Source organism: Lipotes vexillifer, unplaced genomic scaffold (genome assembly GCF_000442215.2).
Source record: "Lipotes vexillifer unplaced genomic scaffold, Lipotes_vexillifer_v1.1 scaffold848, whole genome shotgun sequence".
Taxonomy (NCBI): domain Eukaryota; kingdom Metazoa; phylum Chordata; class Mammalia; order Artiodactyla; family Lipotidae; genus Lipotes; species Lipotes vexillifer.
The window spans coordinates 1,048,517-1,072,989 of record NW_006790234.1 but is presented as its reverse complement, the minus strand read 5'-3'; the positions used below and the strand labels follow the sequence as shown (position 1 = coordinate 1,072,989).

The window sequence follows — 24,473 nt, the reverse complement described above, 5'->3', positions numbered from 1 at the left end:
GGCTGTATTCCCCGTGTTGTACAATATATACTTGTAGTTTATTTTATTTTTAAATTTATTTATTTGGCTGCATTGGGTCTTCATTGCTGCTCGCGGGCTTTCTCTAGTTGTGGCGAGCAGGGACTACTACTCTTCATTGTGTTGCACAGGCTTCTCATTGTGGTGGCTTCTCTTGTTGCGGAGCACAGGCTCTAGGTGTGCAGGCTTCAGTAGTTGTGGCATGCGGGCTCAGTAGTTGTGGCACATGGGCTTCGTTGCTCCATGGCATGTGGGATCTTCCTGGACCAGGGCTTGAACCCGAGTCCCCTGCATTGGCAGGCGGATTCTTAACCACTGCGCCACCAGGGAAGCCCTTGTAGCTTATTTTATACATAGTAGTTTGTACCTCTTAATCCCCTACCCCTCTGTTGCCCCTCCCCCACTGCCTCTCACCACTGGTAATCACTAGTTTGTTCTCTATATCTGTGAGTTTGCTTCTTTTTTGTTATATTCACTAGTTTGTCATATTTTTTAGATTCCACATATAATTGAGATCATACAGTATTTGCCTTTCTCTGACTTATTTCACTCAGCACAGTGCCCTCCAAATCCATCCATGTTGCTGCAAATGGCATAGTTTTATTCTTTTTCATGGCTGAGTAATATTCCATTGTATGTATATGTGTGTTTGTGTGCGTGTATATATACCACATCTTCTTTAGCCACTCATCTATTGGTGGACAGTTAGGTTGCTTCCATATCTTGGCTACTGTAAATAATACTTCTGTGAACATTGGGGTCCATGTATCTTTCTGAATTAGTGTATTTGTTTTTTTCAGATACATACCCAGGAGTGGAATTTCTGGGTTATACGGTAGTTCTATTTTTAGTTTATTGAGAAATCACCATACTGTTTTTCACAGTAGCTAGACCAATTTACATTCTTGTCAGTAGTGTACCAGGGTTCCCTTTTCTCCACATCCTCTCCAGCATTTGTTATTTGTGGGGGTTTTTTTTGTTTTTTGATGATAGTGATTCTGACATCAAAATGACAGGTGTGAGGTGATAGCTCGTTGTGGTTTTGATTTGCATTTCCCTGATGATTAGCAGTGTTGAGCATCTTTTCATGTGCCTGTTGGCCACCTGCATTTCCTGTTTGGAAAAATGTTCAGTTCTTCTGCCCATTTAAAAATTTTTTTTTATGTTTAATAGTATGAATTTTTTATGTATGTTGGATATTAACCCCTTATCAGTCATACCATTTGCAAATATTTTTCCCCTTTAGTAGGTTGTCTTTTCATTTTGTCAGTGGTTTCCTTTGATGTGCAAAAGGAAGTTTAAGTTGAATTAGGTCCCATTTGTTTATTTTTGCTTTTATTTCCTGTTTTAAGAGACGGATCCAAAAAAATATTGCTACGATTTATGTCAAATACTGTTCTGCCTATGTTTTCCTCTGCATTTAGGTCTGTAATCCAGGTTGAGTTTATTTTTTTAACGGTAGGATTAGTTTCCAAGTAGTCTGAAAGTGGGTGCAGCTGCCTGAGGTGGGCATGCAGGGCCAGAGGACCAACCACAGCTTCTGGGAGCAAATCCCAAGAGGCCCTGAGCCACACCCTGTCCCTGCAATGGCCCTGCCTGCCCAGGACAGGCTCTTGGCTGTTCTCAGTGGGGGGATTTCAGACGAGTAGGTAGTGGGGTGCAAGGCATGGACATGTCTCAGACTTACATGAAATTAGGCTGTAAAAATGATTCTAGGGAAGGTTGGCTGAAATATGTGCAATGGGGATGGTTTCTGCTGTTTGTTTCTAGCTCCCACCTCATAACTACTGGAAAGTCCTGGTATGACTCCTTTTTTCTTTTCCTATGAGATACTCTTAGCTTTTATTTCCTTTTTGACCTTCCATAAGCAGAAGGGGATTATGCTAGTTCTTGCTGGCTTTTCTAGAGACTTGTGTGACCTCCAGCATGTCTGGGGTGAGTCTTTGCTTACGTTGCCTGACTTGTTCTTGGTGGTGAGTATCAAGAATGCGGAGGTTGCTGCTCAGACTGGCTTTGTTTGGACTGTGCGGTTTACAAGGCTTTCTTCTTCTCTTGTTCCTTGGCCAGATCCTTCGTAGTGAGGTGTGTTCAAAACCAATGCTTTCAGCAGTAGGTTTTAGGTAAAGCCAGTTTTTAGTGAATGGCTAATTCTTAAAGTCACCTTAACTAAGTAGGTCAGAGAGAATTTTCACTATTTGTTTCACATAGTCATAGATTAATATATTAACCTAACTTTCTTGTATATTTAAAAATATTTATCAGTTTTCTATACATATTATGGAAGTAAGTTGCCTTCTAGTTAATGTATATCCCCTGTCATGTAGTAAATAGTAAATTTTTCATGAATAAATATTATACTTTATTTTGGTATAATGTAAAACAAATTAAGAAGGTCTCTTCTCACTGGTAATAGGAATTTAAACTTTGTTTGGCACAATGCAGACATTTTTCTAGATTCATATGACATTTCATGAGATATTTGTTTTCATTCATTCAACAAATATTTATTCATTACTTAGTAAGTGATAGATTTGGTACTAGGTAACAATGAGGAACAAGATACACCACATCTACCCTTGTGGGGTTCCAAGTCTATTACTTTTATAAGTGTGTTAAATACTCCACTAATGATAATATTGATCACCATTTCTTGTGTGCTAGGTAATGTGGTAAGCATTTAAAATGTGTTCTCAGATCTGTCCTTGTAGTGACCTATGGAAATTATGAAACTAAGATAAGAAACTTGCTCAGTGTCACATCACTCTAATGAGGGACAAAGCCAGGGCACAGCCCAGACATGTCTAATTTTAGATCCCTTCTAGCTTGTCTCCAACTTGCCTTGAACCTTTGACATTAAAATTTTGTGCCTCATGTTAAATATTTATGAGTGAACATTATTAATTAGCATGAGATCTCTCTCTCTCTCTCTCTCTCTCTCTCTCTCTCTTTTGTCTGCCTATGCCTTTCTCAGGAAGAAACTCTGCCCAGGTCAGCCAGCAGCAGTGCATCTCCCTCCTTCCTTGAAGATCCCTTTCTGGAGGCTGTGTCCACAAGGAAGAGTGAGTATTTGTAGTACAAAGAACTAGTGTCAGACGCCTTAAAAAACATAACTTGACCTAAAAAAAGGGAATCCCGGGCTTCCCTGGTGGCGCAGTGGTTGAGAGTCCGCCTGCCGATGCAGGGGACACGGTTTCGTGCCCCAGTCCGGGAAGATCCCATGTGCTGCGGAGCGGCTGGGCCCGTGAGCCATGGCCGCTGAGCCTGCGCATCTGGAGCCTGTGCTCCGCAACGGGAGAGGCCACAACAGTGAGAGGCCCGCGTACCGCAAAAAAAAAAAAGGAATCCCAAAGTGCCTTGTTGTCATTTGGGGTAACTAGTTAATTAAAGAACTAACCCTGGAATTTCACTAGTCAGGAAGAGAAATATTGTTATTTTCCTAGAATGACATCATAAAGTAGGGCTAAATGGGCAATTGGGTCTCTGATTCTCACCTTATAACAAATCAGTCACCTTTGGGCTTACAGATAATAGTTGTAGGGAATAGGTCAACTGTCTGTATGTATTTTTTAGATTAATTACCTCCTTATCTAAATTTAAGCCAGAAGCTCTGAATAATCACACTTGTTATCATCCCCCCTACACCCCCCCCACACACACACACACACACACACACACACACACACACACACACACACACACACACACACACACACACACACACACCCTTACCCACGTACATGTATAGATAGTAAAAACACCTTTATAATTCTTCAGGCAATACAGAATCTAAAGTTAAGTGATTTTAAAAAATACTATTGGTAATCTTTTCATTTATAAGATCAAAATTATATATTAAAGGGGAGGATTCTGGGAAGATGGCAGAGTAGGAGGCACCGGAATTTGTCTTTCCACCTAGACAATAATTGCGGTGGTAGAATCTGTCTGATGTAATTATTTTTGGAACTCTGGAGTCTCTTGAATGCCTAAAACTTCCAGGGTTAATTTCAGTAGATTTCAGCTCATAGCACAGTGGCAGCTACTCATCCCCCACCCCCAACCACATGACAGGCAGCTGTGTGCTGTTCTTAGAGCAGCTTGCAGGAGCCAGGGTGGACAAAAAGGACCCTGTCCTCCAAATATTGGGGATCTGTCCTCTGATTGCTGATTACTGCTTCTGATTTCAAAAGTGCAAAGAGGCAGGCAGCCACTGTTGCCCTGTTCCTAGCTTCACCCCCTCCCCTCTAGCTGAAGTCATCTCCAGGGGATTTAAAGGGCTGGTGCCTTTCCCCCACCCCTTCATTTTTCAAGTTTCCCCTTTCGAGAGTGAAAAGCCTAGAACATTCAAAAACAACGGCATATGCATATGGGAGAATTAGAAATTGACTATGATTGCCCAGGCAGTGGCTCATAAAAGACCTGAGGAAATGTTAAGTTTACACCTCAGGCTGATCTTCAGAGATCAGCCTTCAACAGTAAGAAAAACAATAAACAAAAACAATAACCAAACCCTGGGGAAGGGGAAAATCTGACTTCCAGAGTTACCACATTGATAAATTCAAATGTTCAGTGTTCAACAAAAAATCACAAGGCATATAAAGAAACAGGAAAATATGGCTCATTCAGAAGAACAAAATAACAGAAACAGGTCCCAGAAAAAGACCTGATGACAGATATACTAGACAAAGACATTAAAACAACAATTTTAAAGATGCTCAAAGAAATAAAGGAAGATGTGAAGAAAGTTGAAAAAACAATGTGTGAACAAAATGGAAATATCAATAGAGAGAAAACCTAGAAAGAAACAAAAAAATTCTGGGGCTGAAAAGTACAATAACTGATATGAAAAGTTCACTAGAGGCATTCAAAGACAGATTTGAGTAGGCAAAAGAATTAGCAAGTGGAAATTATCAAGACTGAAGAACAGAAAGAAAAAAGATTGAAAAAAGCAGAGACTAAGGGACCTGTGGAACACCATCAAATGGACCAACATATGCATTGTGGGAGTCCCAGGAGCAAAAGAGAAAGAAAGGGGCAGAATATTTGCAGAAATAATGGCTAAAACTTCCTAAGTTTGATGAAAGACATGAATATAAATATCCAAGAAGCTCAACTGAGGTGAAGTCAAGAGACCCACACCAAGACACATTACAGGTAACCCCTGCTTTTCAAAAGTTCACCTTATGTCCCTTCACTTTTACAAAAGACCTACATTGATACCTGTTTTCACTAACTGAAAGAAATCAGCAGAGGATTTTTGCTTTTACAAAAAAAAAAGCTGAAAAGCAAAACTAGTGTTCAGGGCTTCCCTGGTGGCACAGTGGTTAAGAATCCACCTGCCAATGCAGGGGACACAGCTTCAAGCCCTGGTCCAGGAAGATCCCACATGCTGCAGAGCAAATAAGCCCGTGAACCACAACTGCTGAGCCTGCGCTCTAGAGCCCGCATGCCACAACTACTGAAGCTCATGTGCCTAGAGCCCGTGCTCCGCAACAAGAGAAGCCACTGTAGTGAGAAGCCTGCGCACCATAACCAAGAGTAGCCCCTGCTCACCGCAACTAGAGGAAGCCTGCGTGCAGCAACGAAGACCCAATGCAGCCAAAAATAAAAATAAATAAAATAAATAAATTTAAATCTCCAGCCCAATTTTCTAAAAAAAAAAAAAAGTGTTCAGCCTTTGCATCAGGCCACCATAACTCTGAACTGTGTCTGTGAGCATCTGTGCTTTACCTTGATTTATTTTGTGCATTCGTTAGCAAGATGTGTCCTAAGGTATTTGCTTCTTTGCTTTATACCATTTCAGTTTATGAAAGGATTCATAGGAACTCTCTTTCAGATAGTGAGGGAAACCCGTATATTCAAAATTTCAAAAGACAAAGAATCTCGAAAGCAGCAAGAGAGAAGAGTGTCATCCCACACCAGGGATCTCAGTAAGATTTTCAGCAGACGTCTCATCAGAAACTTTGGAGGCCAGTAGACCCTGGGCCACTATATTCTAAGTGCTAAAAGAAAAAAGTCATTAACTGAGAATCCTATATCTGGCAAAACTGTCCTTCAAGAGTAAGGAAGAAATCAAGACATTCTCATATAAACAAAAGCTGAGGGAACTCAAGACCATTAGACCTTCCTTTCAAGAAATGCTCAACAGAGTCCTGTAGGGTGAAATGATAAGACACTAGACAGTAACTCAAAGCCATATGGAGAAATAAAGATCTCAATAAAGATAAATAGATCGGCAATTATGAAAGCTAATATTATTATAACAATGGTTTGTAATTGTACTTTTTGTTTTCTGCATGACTTAACAAACATATATTTAAAGAAAAAAAGAACTATTAATACAGAAGCTAGTTTTACTGTAACTTTGGTTTGTAATTCCAAATCTTGTTTTCTATATAACTTGAGAGACTTAAGCATTTAAAAGAATTATTAGTCTGTTTTGGGGCAGACAATATATAAAGATGTAATTCTGTGACCCCATGAACTAAAAGGGATGGGGACAGAGCTGTATAGGAGCAGAGGTTTTGTGTGTTACTGAAGTTAAGCAGGTATTAATCCAAATTATAGCGTTAATAAAGTTAGGATCTTAAATATAATCCCTATGGTAACCACAAAGAAAATAGCTATAGGATATAAACAAAAAGTAAATGAGAAAGGAATTTAAATATTTCACTATAAAAAATCAACTAAACACAAAACAGGACAGGAATGCAGAAAATGAGGAACAAAATGCTATAAGGTATATAGAAAACAAATAGCACAATGACAGAAATAAGTCCTTTCTTATCAGTAATTACTTTCAATGTAAATGGATTAAACTCTCTAATCAAAAGACAGATATTTGCAGAACAGATAAACACATGATCCAACTACATGCTGTATACAAGAGACTCCTTGAGATGCAAAGTCATAAACAGATTGAAAGTGAAAGGATATTAAAAGATATTCCACGCAGAGAGTAACCAAAAGTGAGCTGGGGTGGCTACCAATTGATTAGAAATCAATAACAGAAGTAAAGCTCTGACAGCAGAAATGATCTCTGTTGTCCTTCTTATGTTTCCAAAATGTGAATCAGATCCTGAGACATTCTCCTTTTTTTTTTTTTTTTTTTTTTTTCCTTGCGTTATGCGGGCCTCTCACTGTTGTGGCCTCTCCCATTTGCGGAGCACAGGCTCCGGACGCGCAGGCTCAGTGGCCATGGCTCACGGGCCCAGCCGCTCCGCGGCATGTGGGATCCTCCCGAAACGGGGCACGAACCCGCGTCTCCTGCATCGGCAGGCGGACTCTCAAGCACTGCGCCACCAGGGAAGCCCGACATTCTCCTTTTAAACCCTGTCCCCAAATATTCCTAGGCAGAGGAGCAGTGGCATATATAGTATTAACATTGAAGCTGGAATATATTTTTTGAAATTTAAATAAAGCTTGATTTAAACCTAAGGATAAAATGTCTTGATACACATCAAGAAGAAAGAGTTTTTATATTTTATTTTCAAAAAGGAGAATGTAAAAGGAGGGTACACTTGAGAATTTTGGTATGATTTGACACACAGAATACATAATTTTTACATGCTTTTAAAATAAAGCCCAAGATCTACTTCTTGAATTTTTTGCTCTTAAAATTTTTTATTGAATACAAGTCTTTTGTCCAATTAAAAAAAAATTTAAATAAAGCCTGAGACTCTAACTGCAAAATTCTGTGGAAAATACCATGATGGCATTTGTATTACAAATCTGAGAGATTATTTATATTGTGTTTTATGCATGAATTTGAATGAATGTTAAAAACTGTTTTTTCCTTTTCCTTGCTGTTTATGTAGCAAGTTTATCTTGCAAAGATTCTCCTATAACAATCCTTCCAGTATCCCCCTACGGACCTCCAATCTTAATATACCTCTCCAAAAAAATAAACACTTCATCTTTGAATGCAGTGTTTGTCACAAATGACAAAGAGTTTTCTGTTAGAAATTCAAAACCTAAGTTTTTTTTATAACAGAGTTGATTTCAGTGTGGTTCATTCCGTTTCTTTAGACCCTCCGAAGTTCTTGCCCATATCCTCCACACCCCAGCCAGAACGACGGCAGCCACCCCAGAGGCGACATTCCATTGAAAAGGAAACACCCACTAACGTGAGACAGTTCCTGCCAGCGTCCAGGCAGAGCTCCCGGTCTCTCGTAAGTAACCGACAGACTCTGCAGAGTAACTTGCGAGAAGTTAGAGGGTCTGGAATCATTAGCTTCCTTGAGAAGCTTCCAAAAGCTAGAGTGAACTTTAAATAACCTTACTGGGTTTTAGTAGCTAAAGAAAACCAAACCTAAGAGTAACCCAAATGAAGTCTGACCATTCTTTGTTCATTTAAAGTAGCTAAAGAAAACCAAACCTAAGAGTAACCCAAATGACGTCTGACCATTCTTTGTTCATTTAAAGTACTTTTTTTTTTCCTGGAAGACTTATTAATGGTTGAAAGTATGGATATTTATTAAAGAAATACTTTCTTCCTTTCAAAGGGCATTAATCCACTTAAAAATTGTTGAAACTAAACAGAAAACTTAGTGAAGTCTGACTACAGTAGACTTTTATTGAGGCAGAAGTCCAAGGGGAGAATTTTGATCCATGAAAAACCATTGTTCATTGTTTTCAAGCATGTTTTGTGATATTGGAGCCAAAGCAGCTATTTGGAAGGGTTGACAGTTTTTGCTGTTTTCCATAGACTTCCAGGCTCATGTAGGGGCTACTCATTTCTCAGACAGGGGATGTGGCACACAAGCCCCTTCCAGGAAGAGCTAACAGGTCTGCCAGCCAGAGAAAGCCTGCGAAGACTCTTTCTGTCGCACTTGACTTCTGAAATACTTGCAGGCAAGATGCAGGGCTTCAGTCAATAATTCTACCAGCAGCCAAGCTGATGCCTAATCATTCTTCAGATTCTCATGAATAAAACACTGGACTACACTCAGTCCATACTTTTAGGCTGTGATGAATCATCAGGGGTTCAAATGAAGCAATGATAGAGGTCCCTCTGTCCAGGTGAAGGGAGATAGTATGGATCTTGTGAAGAAACGAAGTTTGAACCACGCTGATAGTGTTGAAATTTGATCAGTCTTCTCTATTCCCAAATAATGTGATTAAAGAACTAATGATTTCATGGCAACTCCTGTTAGGATTCCTCTAACTCCTAATCAATCACCACACACTGATATATGGTGAAGTACAGCCTCATCAGTGGTTTACCAACTGAAAAACAGAACTCTTACCCGACAGGTTCAAAGTTTAAAATCCAAAGACTTTTGTCAATAAGTTATTTAGCAAAATACACAGTTATTGTCACAACTGGAAAATATTGTCACAACTGAAAAAGAGAGAACTTTTTTTTTTCACAAGTCCAACGATTAGGAGATCCTTTTCTTCACAGCTTTTCCTAGAAGTCAGTTTAGCATTCAGCTGTGTACCTGGCCTTGAAATCATATGACATCATTGTTGAGGTTAGACTTAAATTTTAAAATTATCAGTGTAAAGAAACTGTCAGATCGGGCTTCCCTGGTGGCTCAGTGGTTGAGAGTCCGCCTGCTGATGGAGGGGACACGGGTTCGTGCCCCAGTCCGGGAAGATCCCACATGCCGCGGAGTGGTTGGGCCCGTGAGCCATGGCCACTGAGCCTGTGCGTCCGGAGCCTGTGCTCTGTAACGGGAGAGCCCACATCAGTGAGAGGCCCACGTAACGCAAAAAAAATAAAAAAGAAACTGTCAGATCAACTACAAGGATTTTTTGGCTAGTGATGGAAGCTTTACCAAGAAAGGCCCATGAGGTATATTTCCTGGTGAAAGGGAACTCAGTGTGTGTGTGGTCCGGCTGTCAGTTGTTTTTTGTGGAGAAGGAGAGGAAGATACAACCCACATGCCATGGCGGAGAAGGGGCTCTCACTGAGCAGGCAGGGGAGACCTGTGGTCAGCACAGAACTCTGCCCCCGAAGTGCCTCTAGACACCAGCTGAGACAAAAGAACCTCCAGGTCAAAGTCCTGACTTTTCTTGCCAGTAGCTTATCTTGGGAAATCCATAAAATCACACTCCTTTAATGGTAGTGCTGTCTAGCTTGGTAAGTATTGGTTTTAAAAGTATGATAATTTAAAATTTTAGCTGTGTTTTAGAAAACATGGAATCGTTTTGTATTTATAAGCTCTCAACTAAAAATGGCAGAAATGTCTTTGTTGTTATTGATTTTCATTTTTATTGTATCTTCCTCCCTTTCCTTAGGATGTTGAAAGTGTAATTCTTTTCATCATTTGGTCAGATGATTGTGGATGACGCCTCTAAATGAAGGCGACTTGTTTTTAAGTACCGACCGTGGGAGGGGCGGCTGCGTGGTGTATGTTTCTGCATTCGCCTCTGGCCTGCATCCCTCCGAGCCCCGTGCAGGAGACTCAGTGTTCACAGGACAGCCGAGTTCCAGAAAGCTTAAGTGTTGCCATGTGAACTCTGAGGTTCTCTAGGCATGGTTGGGCTCCTGACTGATACATGTGGATGCAGACGATGGCATGGACTTGCATGTGGAATCTACCATTAACATCCTCCGTGGTGTTTCTGTTTTGTTTATTTTTGTTTCATGCTCTGTAATCGCTATTTGTAGGTCACTCATATTCAGCATTATTTTCTCCTTTTCTTTTTCCCCTGCCGTTTTCTTTTCCTTTATCTATTGTTCAGGTTCCTAGGATAACCAGAGTATGGCCAACGACACCTTTCCGACCGCTTTTTTCTACCCTTCAAACAGCTTCTCTGCTCGGCTCTCACCCTTTGGAGGCAGCCTTGTTGGGGGTAGCAGGGGCTATGTATTATCTGTGTGAGAGAGCTTTTACCAGCAGGTGGAAATCCGCAAAGGTTGGCCTCTTTCTGCTGGTTCTGGGAATTATTTTCCTCTCTGCCTCTTTGGCAGTGATCCCTCAGCTACCGCACTCTGCAAAAATTAACAGCTTAGATGGACACTTTGCTTCTGGTGATTCCAATCTTTGGTAGATGCGTAGATCACACCATGATCTCAATTGACGGGACGACAGTGAAAGGACAACAAACTCAGAATGCAGCGGCATCAGCACAGAGGAACTGTGGGCGGTGCTTCTGAGCCCCCTGATTGAACCACGTCCCCCCACCCCCCACCCCCCAATCAGGGCCTTCCCCCAGTCCAGGGCCCCCCCACCCTCAGAAGAGCCATTGCCCATACACTCAGCTGCCTGGCCAGGGAGGCTCGGGCACTCTTTCTCTTCTCCAGCACCTTTAAAGCTGTGTTGTGATGGTCAGGATATTACGTGGTGGTTATGAAAAAACACCGTGCTTCTCTGTAGAAAGAAATTTGAATTTTTTTTTAATTGATGTGATTATTTAAAATATTTTAAATAATTCTCATTTTGTATTGTTTTTGAGATTTCCATACAGAATACATTTTTTAAAGGAAGTATAATTGTTTCCAAACTTAAGTGGGATAAAAAGCCTTGGACCACATTGAGGTTTCCCCTGCCTGCAGTGTGACCCGAGCTGCTGACCTGCTGACCAGGTGCCGGCAGCCGCCCAGCCCGGCTCTCCGCCGTCCTCTGTTTACCAGACCTGTCCTGGATAAGCGAACCAGCAGCTGGTTTCTTTTTTTTATGACCCATCTTGGTTTAGAAAAGAGACTGAATGTAAATGAGGTACAACAGATTCCTTTCTCTTTATTTGCCATGAAATACAGGATAAATCTCTTCTTTTTTTCATTTTAGATCTGGCCCTGTGAGCACATGGTCAGATGTGGAGGTGGCATTTAATCCTGTCCCTCCTGCTGCTGTTTCTGAAGATCTGCTGACATTTTATTTTTATTTTCAACCCTCCCCAAACAGTCTGTCTACTAAGTCTACATGTGACTTTAGACAGAGAACACCTTGAAATTTAAAGGTGAACTTGAAAAAAGAAAAGAGTAATTAAACTTAATATTTGCTATTTTTATTTAAATCTGCCTTCCTTTGGTTTATTAAAAACAAAAACCAATGGTTGTTTTGGATAATTGTCAAATATCTGCTACTTATTTATGAAGTTTTTGCTAACCAAGAACACTCTATAAAATATGGCCATTTCCACTTCTCTGGCTCAGTAACCAGATTATACACCATGCTGTCTGATTTCTGTGCTCCCTAACTCTGACCCCTTTTGAATGGTGAATATAACCAGAATATTTAACAAAAATTCAGCCATTTTAGTGACGTACGTCACAGTGAGTTCTAAAGGCACATCTGCTCCTACAGTATATTGTAATCTCTATTAAAACTCTTTAAGATTTAGCTTCCCTTTCCTAAATTTGGAAGCCATACTGAAGCTCAGAGCAGCCAGAGAATCAGAGTTGTGCTGCTCTGGTCCCTGGAGTCCCTGCCATGAACTGAGGTCAGTGCCTGCTGCAGGTGTGACCTGGCCCATCGTAACAATGGGGACTAGGGCTCGGCTCATGGGTAGAACCCTGAGTGCTCTTCACATTTTGGGGCATCAGCATCTCAGCAAGATCAGTTAAGGTTTAATTTGGCTTTGGGGATGTTGAATTAATATTTTTTGTCAGTTGAAAAAAATAATGAAAGCTATTCTAGTAACTATTATTTTCTTTCATGTTGCATTAAAGTTTTGTTGTCCTTGGGAAAGCACCAGAATTAAAACATTAGCATTTGACCTGATGGAAGGTATTTTACTAAAGGGTAATCTGCTTGAAATTTTAAAAAAGAACAAGAACACAGAAAAATCCACTATTTATTACATCTGATGGAACACTGGATTTGTGCATGGGTCAAAGCAGTAAGTCGGAAGTGTGCTTGACTGGCCCCTTTATGACTTGAGACTGAGGACTGGGAGCTGCGGGCTGTCTGGGTTGCTGTGTGTGGAGCATCTCCGCCACCCAGGCGTCGCAGCTGTGACGTTGGCACCATCACCATCTTCCTAATACACGACAGCCAATCTCAGGGAGTGGTCTTCTGCTTGTTTGCTAGATTCATACGTTATTTTACTCCAGCTCAGCAATATTGTCACATAGGTAACTGTCAGAAAATGTACGATAGTCATGCTTGTTGCTGATGAATAAAGATGACCATAGGGATACTTCTTATGAACTATGTGAGAAGCTGAGAAAAGTCGCTGTTCAGACGTGTGCAGCTGACCCTACTATCTGTGCACAGTTGTGATGCCCAGCGTTCGGAGGCAAGCCCGTTCCCACACTGTTCTCAGGGTCAAGTGAAGCTCAGGAAATATTGGACATACCAACTTTTAAAGCTCTTCCCGTTGAAAGAAAATTGGGTAATGGTGGGTTTTTTTGAGTATATCAGACATTCTAGAGCACATGAATTATCCTCCCACCCTCCAGATACTAAGCTCTTCATCTTAAACGTTCAATTGCAGGATCTTTTCCAAAACACTTTAACAAATTTAATCTTCCCTAAGTTAGCCTGAACAGAGATGATTTTGTATTGATTATTTGTAAGAAGCAGTAGTTCTGCAAACTACTCTTTTTTTTTAGTAAATGCTAATGTTTTTCAAGTTTGCAACCTAGATTTATTTTTGTTTTTCTCTGATTGAAAGACAGAACTAAATGTTAAAACTCCATAAACTGACTGCACTCATAGTCCTGTGCTGTCTCCTTTGGCTTGTTTGATTCCAGAATGCCTGTGAGCAGCACTATTGTGTGTGTGGGCGTGAGTTACAGTGTGTGTGCACCGAGGACATCGGGGTTGTGTCGCTCCGCCACAATGGCCCTTGTGAAGTCCAGAAGGGTGCGGGCGCACAAAACCGTTCTGTCTTTCTACTGGGCCCACCAATCAAGCGCAGGGCCGGCTGGGGAGCAGATGGTGTGAGGCTCTTTATTCAGTGGGATCAGTTACATCAACATCTTCCTCCACTGTTGTTAGGGAACCATTAACATAAGACAGCCAACTTTGATATTTATCGTCAGAGTTCTCTGAGTGTCTCCACATCTGTCCAGTGCGGACTGTGCTTCCGCAGTTGTTTAAAAGTGATGAGAGATCTGGAGAGTGTGGGGCAGCCTGACGGAAGTGCCTGCTGGCTTCCAGGTCTAGTTCCACTCACACTGTTAGGAGTTTTTAGGCTGTGCTGATGTAACTTACCACTAAATAACGCTTCTCAATATCGATTACTAACCACCTTCTTTTGGCTATTCTGGGTACCACAAATCAGTTTTTAAAACAGTACCAATGTTGTAGATTTGCTATTTATCTATTAGCAGATATATACAACACAAAAGTAAATAATATCTTTGTGTAATCATAGGAGAAAACTGACAGAAATTTGGTTTAGAACAATAACATTTTTTTCCCAAGATTTCAATGCATAGATAAGTAGCTCCACTTCATGGAATAGAGATACCTGAGGCAAAACATCTAAACAAATGTGAGGAAATTTTATTAATTGGAAATTTCAGTGGCTACAGTGTTTCACATGGTCCCTGGAAGTTTTCTGCCATCTCTTGTCTCAGTGTAATTAGAAACTGTGTGGTCCCCAGAGTGAGCCAGCTCTGCTCCAGTGTTTACTGGGAAACCTCTTTTCTTCTCTGAAGCTACTAACCAGGTGACTGATCTGAAGGGGAACTTTGCCTTGCCAGAAGGGTGGTGGGAGCTTCTTATTCATGTGGAATTTTGAATTTCAGGAGGAATTCTGCTACCCAGTGGAATGCCTAGCACTTACTGTGGAGGAGGTGATGCATATTCGTCAGGTCCTGGTGAAGGCAGAGCTGGAAAAATACCAACAGTATAAAGATGTCTACACTGCTCTGAAAAAAGGAAAGGTAGAGCCACTTACAGTTGATGGATCAGCAGGGTTAGAAGATTGGTCGGTCACAGGCATGTCCCCTGAGGACACTGTCTGGTGGCCAGATGGCATAGGACTTTGGGGGGATTCTAGGAGGTAAGAGGCTTACCCCGTGGCAGACAGTCCCTCTTCTGCCTTGCTCACAAAAGTGAGTATTTTTATTTCTCCCTGAGAAATTGAAAAACGGAAGGTTAAAACCACCATAATAAATAATGGTATGCCTTCATAAAACAAGGTCTGCCCTTAGTTGTTACACTTTTAAAGGACTGTAGAGAAAATGTATCTGAGAAACAGAGAAGACTTTTTCAGAACCTTCTTCAGGTTGCTTCCATGGTGGCAAGACCCTTGAGAACCGTGGTCTTTTATTACAATTTAAAGGTAGAATTATAATCAAATACAGAGCAGATTATAATTATCACAGAACCAAACTTAATAAAAAGGGTCTCTAAATGCTCTTCTCCCTTTGTCTACTAAACTTTCCACATATAAATGTGTCCAAACATGCAAATGAGGAAATTAACTATTGGCAATGCCTTTTTCTCCTTTAAAATTTTTATTTTTTAGCTCTGCTTTTGTTGCCGAACCAGGAGATTTTCCTTCTTCACTTGGTCTTATACCTGTCAGTTCTGTAAGAGGTAAGGCTTTTGTAATTGATGACAGCAGTCAAGGATCTACTGTTCCCATCATTTTTCTCTGAGGAACAATATTAGAAATAATCCAGTCTGTTATCATGTGCTATGCTTGTAAGTTAGTAATAGTGATTGCTTCAAGAGTGGACAATTATTTGATATTAAGCCTGGAAAGTTTCTCTGCATGTATTTCTTTTCATATTCAAGATAGGTCTAATAATATGTCATGTTGAACAGAAAAAAATAGATGTGACTGTCACGTGATCCCAGGATAGACAAGTAAGAAAATCCCAAACAGACGTAAGTTGATCCTTTCATAGGACACAGTGTAAGAGTTAAGTTTTACAGTGTGATTGTCTTTTTGGCAATCCAGTTGTCTCAGTTTGTTACGTTCTGATAGAAGAAGCAGAGAGTCCAGGGGACTTACTGTAGAAATTCACAGCCACGCAGCCTGCGGCTTCTCTAACTCTGCAGTTGCGTTCATGGTTATCACGCTGAGTAACACTTCTGATTTTGTGTACAGGCCGGTGTGCTCACAGTGTTGCAAAAAGGTAAGCTAAGCTTAGTGAAATCACAACTTGTGCTAATTTTATTGACTCTGCCTCTTTAACAGTACTGCTCATTCTCGGTTTTATTTGGGATACTAGATGCGGCTGCCCTCCAAGCCATACTCCACCCTTCCTATCTTTTCATTGGGACCTTCTGCCTTGCAGAGAGGGGAAAGTTGTATGAGGCCAGAAAAACCCTCCACTGGCCATCATCGGCCACTTCGGAGCATTGCCAGGTGAGCAAGGGGCCGGGTGTCCAGAGCATCCTTTGCGGAAGGCGAGAGCTCTTTTGAGGACTGTGGTGATATGGTGGGGTTTTGGCTTGCAGGGGTTTGGGTGGGTGGGTGGCTTGGTTTTAATATAGTTTTGACTTGTACACAAATCTCCAAAACTTGCCAAAGGTCACATGACAAGGGATGATGGCTAGCTCCCTGAAAGATACTTAATCTCTCAGTTTAATTTTTTTTTCTACTTTGGAAGTAATTACTTTTGTGTGTCCTTTAAAAGTCATCTTTAAAACTGACCTTGTTTTCAATGGAGTTGAAAACTTGAACATAACAGTCTAATCTTTCCTTCTTTAGTTTTGAAAAAAATCTTTTTAATCTTGTGTTTACAGTAGTCTGTGATAACTTTGGCTTACTTTCCTATTGTAAAGGCAGAAATAAAGCTTTATGCCAAGAGCTGACAATTTGAAAGAAAAAAGGTGCCTGAATACCAATCCCTTTGCATTTAATGCAGAGTAAGGTTAGTGTTGGTCCTTAAGAAAGACAGGAGGTCAGACCACACGCTGGCAGGGCCCAGGGTGTTGGGGTTTTATGTACCAGCGGCCTCCTATTTGGGAGGGACACTGGTGTTGGTGCCAGATGCTGGACAGTGGCCATTCTGCATGTCAGGGTCTGTGGACAGTGAGGTGAGGGAGCTGAGAGCCCAGCAGTAACCTGTACCCGAGGTTCCTGCCCCTGTGCTCAGTCCCTGTCCTGACCTCTGAGTATGGGCTGCTGTCCACGGGCTCAGGGCAGGCGAACTACGGTCTGTTCTTTCCTGCACTAGCTCTACATTCCTGTTTGGTTTAATTAAAATAGTGAATGAGTAGATGGTTCCTAGTTATTTCCAAAAACTACCCACAACATTTATGATGATGTTGGTCTAGTTAACTCCAGCTCTCTGGAATCCAAATAGTCAGTCACCTGGATATAGAGAATTGTTGTGGAGCGGGAAGTACATTTGATAAATACGAAATGACAAGAAAGCTGGTCCAAAGGTAATTTTTCAGGATTTGTCATAGGATTAAAATAAATTTACTTCAGTTTCTTATAGTCTGACCTACCACCTACAGTTAACTAATGTTCATTAACCATGACACAGGGTCACTGGAGAAAGAACTTGAAGTTCTCTCTGAATCATCAGCGAGATTAGCAACATGTACTTCATTTCATTTCGGTTGTTAAAGTTCATGATCTATCTACGTATAGTAGTCAGGTGAATACTCTGAATATCCTATTTTCCAAAAATTCTAGAAGGGATACTAAGAGCTTTTAGTAGTAGTATTTTTTTTTAATATAACGTTATTTATTTATTTTTATTTTTGGCTGCGTTGGGTCTTCGTTGCTGCGTGTGGTCTTTCTCTAGTTGCAGCGAGTGGGGGCTACTCTTCGTTGTGGTGCGCGGGCTTCTCACTGCAATGGCTTCTCTTGTTGCGGAGCACGGGCTTTAGGTGCACAGGCTTCAGTAGTTGTGGCACACGGTCTCAGTAGTTGTGGCTCACAGGCTCTAGAGCACAGGCTCAGTAGTTGTGGCACATGGGCTTAGTTTCTCCGCGGCATGTGAGATCTTCCCAGACCAGAGCTCAAATCCATGTCCCCTGCATTGGCAGGTGGATTCTTAACCACTGTGCCACCAGGGAACTCCCGTATTATTATTTCTTAATAAAAGGTTTCCTGGTTTCTTTCTTTAAAAATATTTTGTTTCTTTTCTTTTTAAAATAATTTGACACATCTATTTTTTTAATTTTTGGCTGCGTTGGATCTTCATTGCTGCGTGTGGGCTTTCTCTAGTTGTGGTCCGCAGGAGCTACTCTTCATTGCAGTGCGCAGGCTTCTCATTGCGGTGGCTTCTCGTTGCGGAGCACAGGCTCTAGGCACGCAGGCTTCAGTAGTTGCAGCACACGGGTCAGTTGTCATGGCACATGGGCTTCAGTAGTTGTGGCGCACGGGCTTAGTTGCTCCACAGCATGTGGGATCTTCCCGTACCAGGAATCGAACCCGTGTCCCCTGCATTGGCAGGTGGATTCTTAACCACTGCGCCACAGAGAAGTCCCCAAAAATATTTGGAAAGTTGTTGCCAATTATAACTTCTTCTTTGGACAACACTGACATGACTAAATCACCCACCCATTCCATCATGTTTTGCCAACAGATTTACTTTTTTTGCACATATTTTCTTAGTATTGCAGTAGAACTATAAGTAACAATAATGGATGTTGTAAATGTTTTGGTTTTTTCCAGATTGTCCTCAAAATCCAAGTCTGTGGACAAATCAGATGAAGAACTCCAATTTCCCAAAGAGTTGATGGAGGACTGGAGCACCATGGAGGTGTGTGTAGACTGCAAAAAGTTCATTTCAGAAATCATCAACTCAAGCCGGCATAGCCTGGTGCTGGCCAACAAAAGAGCCAGATTGAAAAGGAAAACGCAGTCTTTCTACGTGTCCTCGGCAGGCCCTTCGGAGTACTGCCCTTCAGAGAGGACCATCAGTGAGGTCTGAGCCCCCTGCATTTGTGTGCAGTCGCATTCGCGAGAGAACACTGAGCTGGGCTGTCTTCTCGCCGCAGTTAACTGGTTCGGGTTTGCATGAGATCAGGGTTTTGCTGTATCACACTGTTCCACAGACTGAACACTGTGTTCATATCAGCCAGTCCCTTGTCTGCACTGAGAGAGGACAGTAGTTTGAAACTAGCTTCTGTGTGTGTGGTGATTTGGAGGCCAGAAACTTTTTCCTTAGTTCAGTTCTTTACTGTCCCTCAAATAATTTTCTGACTGAGACAGAAAGCTTCTGGTGTGAGAAATCGGTCTAACACAGGCGTCGAAGTCAGCACAGTCTAAGAAGTAGGTCATATTGGCATTTCCACCCGACGGTGTTCCTGCCTGATGCACACAGATCCCTGGAGGCTGGGCCAGGCTGTTACCATCTCACAGCACAGGACCTACAAGGATTTGCTCATGCTCTCAAACTGGTTTTAAATTATTGTTGCTCTGAGATAAAGACTCGGGAGGGACTTTACTCCGTGCTCCAGTACAAAGCATCTGAATAAGTTGTACGCTCAAGTGGGCGCCCACGTCCCCCATGCTGTGTCTGTGCCCGGGCAGTGGGGTGGTGTCTCTTGAGGCAGGTGCAGGGCTTTCCTTATCTTGAATGTATTATGGTTACTAGTAGTTTTATATTGGAGGTCTAAGATTTAAAGTTTTGTGGTGTTTGGGGACAAGGGCAGGCTAGAAGTTTGTCCAGAAGTTGAGTATTTTGGCCAATAGGAGAAGGGCTGTGAGTGCGTCGGCCATGCCGCAGGGAACGAGCTGGAGCACTCACATTTCCAACCGCGGTTTTCATAACTTTAGTCTCGCCATCACGACTAAATTAAGCCACAATTTGGTATCTGAGGTCTCAAACTGAAATTTATTTTTATAAATGAATTTTAAAAGCAAAAACATGGTCTAGTTCATTTAAAATTAACCTGCTGATAGGCTTTGTGGATGCTTTTTGCACACGTTCTCCTTGCAAGTGACTTGAGTAGGACGGGTTTTGATGAAGCCAGGTTGAGGCGGCACCATACACCTGTCATTTCTCGACTTGTGTGGCCCATTCCGTGGCCATCTTTATGATTTTGGTTCACTTGGCAGACCAGCCAGTCAAGTTGCCAGTCATGTTTGGAAGCTGGGTTAATGCACACGCACAGCAGTTTCTGAACACTCTCTAGGACACATCTGTAGCCAGCGCCATGACAGCACCGCTCACCAAAAGGCAGGGCAGTCACACTTCACACCACCTCACAATACAGGAACATTTCTATAGCAAATTAACAGTAATACCTCAGAACTGCCCTGGTAGTGGTTTTACATGACTGAAATTTATAAATTAGTAAATGGCTTGAAATTACTTACAATTACAAAATAAACTTTACCAATTGACTGAAGTAATGCATGTTAACAGTTTGTCTGTATTTGCATGTAAAAGTGGGCCACCAGAGAACCCTTACTGATTATGGAAACGTTTAAAATTTTAAAGACTCTCACGTAAGAGCTTTAAACAAATTTTGGTGTGGGCTTCCCTGGTGGCGCAGTGGTTGAGAGTCCACCTGCCGATGCAGGGGACACGGGTTTATGCCCCGGTCCGGGAAGATCCCACATGCCACGGAGCAGCTGGGCCCGTGAGCCATGGCCGCTGAGCCTGCACGTCCAGAGCCTGTGCTCCGCAGCGGGAGAGGCCACAGCAGTGAGAGGCCCGCGTACCGCAAAAAAAAAAAAAAAATTTTGGTGTGAGCAGCTTCTAAACCACCACCAGGAAGGGTGCAAGGGAGATGGGGTGGTGTTTGTATCCATGCACAGACCAGACCTAGGAGAGTGTGCTTTTTAAAATAACGACTTGGGCTTCCCTAGTGGCACAGTGGTTGAGAGTCCACCTGCCGATGCAGGGGACACGGGTTCGTGCCCCGGTCCGGGAAGATCCCACATGCCGCGGAGCGGCTGGGCCCGTGAGCCATGGCCTCTGAGCCTGCGCATCCAGAGCCTGTGCTCCGCAACGGGAGAGGCCACAACAGTGAGAGGCCCGCATACCGCAAAAAAATAAAAATAGAATAAAATAACTAGTTTACAGGTGTTATTAAAAACACAAGAAACTAAACCCCCTAAATGAGAATCCCATCCACATTCACAAGGCACATAAAATCTAGCACATCTAGTCTTTGACTTCACTTCTCCAGGTTTGTGACACTGTGCAGGTTGTCTGGGCATTGTGGGTGCCTCTTAGCAGAGCGTCCACAGCACTGTCCACAGCACTAACAGGCTTTGCCAAGTGTATTGAAGAGGTCAAGTGGGTGGTAGGTCTCCGTAGGACAGTTTGTAGAAAGTAGAGTAGAAAAGGGCACATGGCACAGCTAATACTGTAGAAATCAAATCAGCATCATTATCTGGTGCCAAAACAAATTCTTGCACTTACCCCCTCCCTTATCCATGGCATGTATCCCCAGCACCTCAACCAAATCGGGTAACTTCCAGAGGGTCATTCACTGCCATCCTGTGGGGCGTGGTTTCAGTCCTCAGCCTCGTTTGACCTGAGGCCTAGCTTCCTTCCTCCCTTCCTACTGGATAACACACCTTCCCAGGCCTCCTCTTTGTCCTGGTTGTTGGCACTTACTTCTGGTCTGACAACAACAGCGTCAGTGGCTGGCTGGTCTCCTGGAGCCTGATGTATCCCAGCGAGGGGCTTCACTTTCACCCTCTCCCTCCAGGCTCACACCCTCCCTTGCATCCCCTGCCTCATGAGCTCACCCTTCTCACAGCTGAACTTTCTATCAGTTCAGGATAGATAAGAAAGCTTGTAAATACCGTAATATAGTTATTAATATTTGAAAGGCGTTCATTCAGTGGACAATGAGAATTAACGCTCCCAAGGCAAGTAAAAGTTAAATCAAGTAATTGATTTGTACATCGACTTAACAGTCTCACTAGATTTCAAGTCTTAGGCCTTTGAAATTAAACCAGAAAGTTGTTATGTAGGAGTTTTTAAAATGAACTTACATTTGATGAGATCCCATGAACTCATAAACTCATGTCATGTGATTAGCACCGTGAGCTCATACCATGAATTTTTTAAGGCTTTTATTTTTCTAACTGTATTAATAAATGTTGGACTGATTTTAGGTGTCACATAGGAGACATGAAAGTTTTAAATTATGTTGCTGTTTGCTAAAGCAAAATGGCAGACAATTTTGTACATGCAAAACTGTTGAATGGCCATGGGGAAATGTGTACACGTTGACCTGGCTTCCTGTGTATAAAAGTCAAGGTACTGCTGGCATTCAGTGTGACATGACAGTACTAAACGTTTTCCATTAAAGTCTTTTAAAATTTATCGAGGGGAAAATAAATGACTTTACATCATACCTTCTGTGTGGAGTTCCTGTTGTAAAATGATGATGTCTTTTGGTAACTAGCTGTTGGAAACCACCTAGGTTGGGAAAACAAGATATATTTATATGACATCAGCAGTTTACGATCAGCTTGAGAAATACAATCTACAAGGACCACACTGGAAAAATAAATGAATGTGAGCAGTCACCGTAACTCTGCTGTGTCACCGAGCAGCCTGCCTCCTTTTTCAGCTCAGCAGGGTAGGAAACTAAAATCTATAAATAGTATATATAACAATTATTATATAAGAAGTCACATCTATGGAGACAAATTATGTATAGAAAGATAAAGCTTTTATTTTTTTTCCTAAATCAAATTCCTCAAGGTATATATTCTTAAAATGTCCAGTGGGGCTTCCCTGGTGGCACGGTGGTTGAGAGTCCGCCTGCCGATGCAATTAACTTGCCCTCATGCAGAGATTTTTTTCTCATCTGGAGGTTTCAGATGCCCATCTCTCCCTAGTCCAGCTCTATCCCACTACATCCTTGCACAAATCCACCAAAATGATGCCCCAGCCCACCCCCAAAATCAAAAAGGTACACCAAGTTTACCTGTGAGAAGACCTGTTCCTGAAAAAACAAGATCTTCAATAATCACTTTGCTGTTCACATGAAACTAACACAACATTGTTAATGAACTATACTCCGAGAGGCCCGCGTACTGCAAAAAAAAAAAAAAAAAATGTCCAATGAAGAAAATTTCTTGCTGTAGCTCTTAAAGGGTCGAGAAAAAATTCGGAAGATTAAACCCAGAATGAATTTAGGAAAGTTCTTTTGTCTTTATGTTAACTAAATATAGAGCATCATTAGCCCTTTACGTATCAAACATTACACGATATTGAGTGTGATATTAATTCATTACTTATTTGCCAGATATATTTTAGGCTCTTCTGCTAAAGTTTCTCTGTGACATGTGTGTAACAAGATGTCAGCTCATAATTCTAATGTTTACTGACTTTCTGAATCCGGGTCACAGCTCTTGCCTTGTGCCTCCTGAATTCCAGAGACACAGAGAGGTCAGGTACCAGGAAGGGAAGCTCTGGGTAACCCTTATTTAACTGCAACTTTCTTTTTCCTTCTCAGCTCCTGTTGAGAAGTTGTATAGTTGCAAATCATCAGAGTCTAGAATTTCATAAGGAGAACTCTTCTAGGTAAGGGCTTGATTGCACATATGATGTGTTTCAAGACTCCAGTTACACACACACATACACATACATTCATCAGAATGCACCTTCTTCCTGCATGTCAGCCTAAGGCCCACGTCTAGAAACATCTCCCTTTGCTCATCCAAAAAAATTTAAGAGCTAAGAACCTACTTAATATAAAATTCTGCTTGCGCTAATTAAATGTTCAGGTGCAGGGCTTCCCTGGTGGCGCAGTGCTTGAGAGTCCGCCTGCCGATGCAGGGGACGCGGGTTCGTGCCCCGTTTCGGGAGGATCCCACATGCCGCGGAGCGGCTGGGCCCGTGAGCCATGGCCGCTGAGCCTGCACGTCCGGAGCCTGTGCTCCGCAAATGGGAGAGGCCACGACAGTGAGAGGCCCGCATAACGCAAGAAAAAAAAAAAAAAAAAAAAAAAAATGTTCAGGTGCAGTTACCTGGCAGACTGAATTCACAATGCTGTTCTGGCTCGTTCCATTAAAATGTGTATGATGTATATATTTATCTATTTAGAACAGATTTTACTGTGTGGAACATTCTACAGCTCTGTTCCTGCTGTTGGATTGTGATGCTGGTGGCAAAATCTGAGCCACTTCCTTACCATCGAAGTAGTGGAAGTAAAAAGGCTTCAGAACTGACAGGACACAGTTCTCTAAAAGTGGGCTCTTGAAAACTGGGGCATTAATTAAAGTTCACTTATGTCCCTGGGGCTTAAAAGCTGAGGGATCACCTGGATGTTCCACTCACCCAGGGGGCCAGACGCTGGCTTCTGTACTAGGAGTGAGTGCTCTCAGAGCAGCTCCAACAAACGTGACTGTCTATGAATTTAAGAAAAGGCGGAACTTCCTTCCCTCGGGAGTGGCTAGAAAGAAGGGGCAGCCTCACTAGAAGTTTGCCCTTCTGTATAATTCTTTGCTTTGATGTTCCCATGTAACTGCAGGAATCATCTGTTGGTCCCTGGCCTACCTCCCCCAGTAGTTCCTTTCCCTAGGGTAACACAGCAGAAAATGTCACACCCCAAACTTTTCCGGGAGCAACAGTGTTTGGAAGAGTGGAAATGCCAAAGAGAAATTGAGGATTTCTGGAGAGCTAAACTGAATATCAAATTCCTAAGCAAACATGATGTAAA

At 42.1% G+C, this 24,473-nt stretch overlaps 1 protein-coding gene across 1 annotated transcript in view; it reads left to right on the top strand.

Annotated features, from left to right (window-relative positions):
* Positions 1-18,766, top strand: part of SPIRE1 (spire type actin nucleation factor 1) — a gene marked incomplete at its 5' end in the record, with an annotated part of 69,290 nt that extends 50,524 nt beyond the window's left edge. Inside the window, 7 exon segments of the mRNA XM_007472164.1 lie at positions 2,990-3,077; positions 8,044-8,186; positions 14,666-14,803; positions 15,391-15,461; positions 15,979-16,006; positions 16,103-16,239; positions 18,508-18,766. Of these exon segments, the coding sequence (XP_007472226.1) occupies positions 2,990-3,077; positions 8,044-8,186; positions 14,666-14,803; positions 15,391-15,461; positions 15,979-16,006; positions 16,103-16,239; positions 18,508-18,766 (864 nt within the window).
* Positions 18,767-24,473: the final 5,707 nt, after the last annotated feature.